The sequence below is a fragment of a genome, assembly GCF_019968985.1.
Source record: "MAG: Porospora cf. gigantea B chromosome Unknown PgB_NODE_63_length_48858_cov_118.538, whole genome shotgun sequence".
Lineage (NCBI taxonomy): Eukaryota > Apicomplexa > Conoidasida > Eugregarinorida > Porosporidae > Porospora > Porospora cf. gigantea B.
Window position 1 is genome coordinate 45,399 of NW_027179174.1, and position 3,460 is coordinate 48,858.

A 3,460-nucleotide genomic window follows, 5' to 3' on the forward strand; every position below is an offset into this window, starting at 1 on the left:
GGATGCTCCAGCATTGACTGACTTCGAGACCGTGTCTTCTGTCTGGTTCTGTGGTCATAAAGAAGCCTGTTCCACCTACGGGTCCTTTTCCAAGCGCGCAGGCGAATCTTTCTTAGATTCCTTTTCTGGAGGGTGTTCCAGCATTGACTGACTTCGAGACCGTGTCTTCTGGTCAGTTCTGTGTATGGTTTGGCCTGTACCACCTACGGGTCCTTTTTCATGCGCGCAGGCGTATCTTTCTTGGATTCATTATCCGCAGGACGTTCTAGCACTGACTGACTTCGACACCACAAGTTGAGGATGCTTCTGTTGTCATAGATAACCCTTTACCGCCTACGGCTCCTTTTCCAAGCGTGCAGGTGTATCATTCTTCGACGCATCGCGGACATTACGGTCCATAACGCCGCTCCGAGACCGTGGCTTTTCATTGGTTCTGCGGTCATGTGGGAGCCGATTCTACTTACGGCTCCTTCTTACTGACGTCTTCACCTGATTTAGCCGGGTCTTCCAACCTGCTTGCGGAGTGCCCTGAGGACTCACTCATTACCCTTCTCCCAAATAAGGGAAGCGCTCCGGCGTCTGAAGGTCTCTGGCCCCCATACTGACGGCTGCGCCGCCGTTTCAGCTTGCCAATCGGGCTTCCAACCCTCTGGCTTGTCACTCGACACGAAAACTTCCAAACTAACAGACCTCTTGCATGTCGCTGCTTTCTCATTCGCTCCCGGGTCGGCTTGCGCTCCCTCGTCAGTGGTGTCCCTCGACACAAAGAGCATGGTCTCAAGGGGCGGGGCGGGAACGGCGGCGACCGCCCCGTCTGGTAGTTTTTCATAGCAGAAGTCCCAGTCAGCTGCGTTTGCTTTCGCCTCTGCTTCATCTCTGTCGGCAGATATGGCGTCCCAAAATTCGCTAGGTTCCTCGAGTGGATTCATGTTAGCGGACATCTGCTGACTTAGGTAGCCCGAGCCAGCCATGATTGTATCGTTGCCAAGTGTGGCCTGCATAACGTCGTCGGCGGTGTCGGAGCGCTTGACGCGGTTCAACCGCGCCTGCTCCTGCGCACGTCGCGCTTTCATTGCCTTCTGCTGTTCATCCTTGTCACGCAGTTCTGAGGCGTGCTCGAATTGTCTGGTTCTCTCCAGAACTTTTGACGTCAACGTCGCGGCGGATCGGTCAGAACGGAGATTTGACGTGAAAGTCATATCTTTCGCGGCAACCTGCTGTCGCGAGTGCAACCCCTGCTCTATTTGTCGGGTCCTCTCGACCACTACGGAGGGGGGTTGGGAGTTAGCTGGTGTTTGGAACTTCTGTTCGAATTGTTTAGCCCGTGTTAGCACCAAGGATTGCTTGGCCTCCCCAGACATCGTGGCTTCTTTCAGCATCATAGATTGATCATTGTCGCCGTCAGTCGTTTTCGACTCGCCAAGGGGCAACTCACCAACTGACGACGGCCCCAGCACGATTGAATGTAGGTCGTCCGGATCCTTTCTAGGCACGCCTAGAGACGCATCCCTGGATGAACCTCGAGCTGATGCTCACGCCCCAAATGACATGTACCGGATATTACGGTTTTCATACGCGCTACGCGAACCTTTCACGTGCGCAAAGCTTTGGCTCTGGCTCAGACCGAACCCCTTGCTGTGCACCAATCAGACCACCAGGGCTGGGGAGTACGAGAAACAAATACATATGTCTCTAATGAATGAATATGAGTCATAATTGCAGTATTTGCATTGATGCCAGCCTCGCTTGCGAACCGGTGCCTCTGGGGGCCTATGAAGTCTGCGGGCAACCTCACCCGCCGGTTTTTCAGAATTTCAGAGGTTGGGTCAAGTATCCGAACTGAGGTGCTCTCGGGTCTCTCGGCCTTCCTAACGATGGCGTACATCATACCGGTAAACGCTGCCATCATCGGAGATACGGGCGGACCATGCATTGAGGACCTGCCAGGTGTGGCCTGGGACGACCCCTCTATGCTGGCTTGCCTCGCTACTGTAAAGCGAGACCTCATAGTCGCCACGACGGTGGCATCCATGATGGGGTCGCTTGTGATGGGTCTCTGGGCCAACCTACCTCTTCATTTGATGCCTGGCATGGGCATGAACGCTTACTTCTCTTACACTGTTGTCGGATTCATGGGTACGGGATCCGTCGCGTACAGGACAGCCCTCACCGCAGTGTTCTTAGAGGGGATTATCTTCCTTATCCTCAGCCTGACAGGGGTCAGGTCTCAGCTGAAACACATCATGCCAGCGTCAATTCAGCTTGGCATGAGCGCTGGCATCGGAATCTTCCTGGCCTTCATTGGTCTGCAAGGGTCCGTAGGCCTTGGCGCTGTCGTCGGCAACGATGCAACACTTGTTACGTTGGGAGGCTGTCCCCCCGAGTTCAGGGAGCCAATGGGGTCGGGCGGAGCGTACTACTGCGCAGGAGGTGTTCTGTCGGATCCTACCCTGTGGCTGGGCGTCTTCGGCCTCGTCTTGATGGCCTTTCTTATGATGAAGAAAGTACCTGGAGGGTTGTTCATGGGGATTGCTTTCATTTCTTGTATCTCTTGGATCAGAGGTACCGCTGTTACCTACTTCCCCTATAGTCCCGAAGGAGAGTCGCGTTTTGATTTCTTCAAGCAAGTTTTCTCCTTTCATTTGATCGAGAAGACTGCAGGCCAATTGCGATGGGACCGCCTAGGCTCTTCGGAAGTCTGGATAGCGTTGATGACGTTGCTGTATACTGACGTATTGGATTCGACTGGCACCTTCCTCGCCTTGGGTCGGGCCGCCAACCTCACTACCCCTTCGGGCACAATCCGTAGCGAAAGGGCAGCGTTCTGTTCCGACGCGATTGCCACATCCTTCGGCTCATTGCTTGGCACTTCACCTACGACGACGGCTTCGGAAAGCATGGCTGCTGTGGTTACTGGCGGCAGGACTGGATTGTCGAGCGTGACCTCGGGACTGATGATGTTCCTGTGCTTGTTCTTTGCTCCCGTCTTCGCGTCTGTACCACCGTATGCTACCGGTCCGGCGTTGATCGTCGTCGGGTCCCTCATGGCGTCCAATCTGACCACAGCGGACTTGACAGACCCTAAAGTGGCCATCCCAACCTTCGTCACCATGGCGACGATCCCTCTGACCTACAGCGTCGCTTACGGTCTCGTGGCCGGAGTGATTCTCAGCCTCATCCTGAACACCCTGGATGCTGCCTGGGAGATAGCTCGAGGGCGCTTGACGTTCAAAAGTCTTCTTAAGCGTCGGCACTCTGAAAAGAGGGCGCGCCGAGATCGGCTTGCCGAGGAATTCGGTTGCTCGCGTTGCTTGAATCTGGAGGGTAGCGACATGGAAGACGAGTCCTGGACATCGTCCCAACCCTCGGAAGATAGAGTGGTATAGAAGTTTTTCGTGTTAACCAATTATGATAATCATTATTAAGGTAGTCGTCGGATGATCTGATGTACGTCATCACT

The 3,460-nt window shown here is 54.5% G+C and overlaps 2 protein-coding genes across 3 annotated transcripts in view; one reads left to right on the forward strand and one right to left on the reverse strand.

Moving 5' to 3' along the window:
- KVP17_004056 (uncharacterized protein) overlaps positions 1 to 1,550 on the reverse strand; it is a gene marked incomplete at both ends in the record, with an annotated part of 3,757 nt that extends 2,207 nt beyond the window's left edge. The window contains 3 exons of one of the 2 annotated variants that reach the window (XM_068521923.1): positions 465 to 512; positions 541 to 1,509; positions 1,537 to 1,550. In XM_068521923.1, the coding sequence (XP_068372594.1) occupies positions 465 to 512; positions 541 to 1,509; positions 1,537 to 1,550 (1,031 nt within the window). Of the gene's footprint in view, positions 1 to 464; positions 513 to 536; positions 1,510 to 1,536 lie in introns of those variants that run through there. The other variant, XM_068521922.1, reaches the window with a different exon arrangement.
- Positions 1,551 to 1,733: 183 nt separating this feature from the next.
- On the forward strand, positions 1,734 to 3,386 carry KVP17_004052 (uncharacterized protein; the record flags this gene model as incomplete). The annotated part of the gene is made up of 1 exon (XM_068521909.1): positions 1,734 to 3,386. One exon carries the CDS (start codon positions 1,734 to 1,736, stop codon positions 3,384 to 3,386), a length of 1,653 nt encoding a protein of 550 aa, XP_068372580.1.
- Between the last annotated feature and the right edge of the window lie 74 nt (positions 3,387 to 3,460).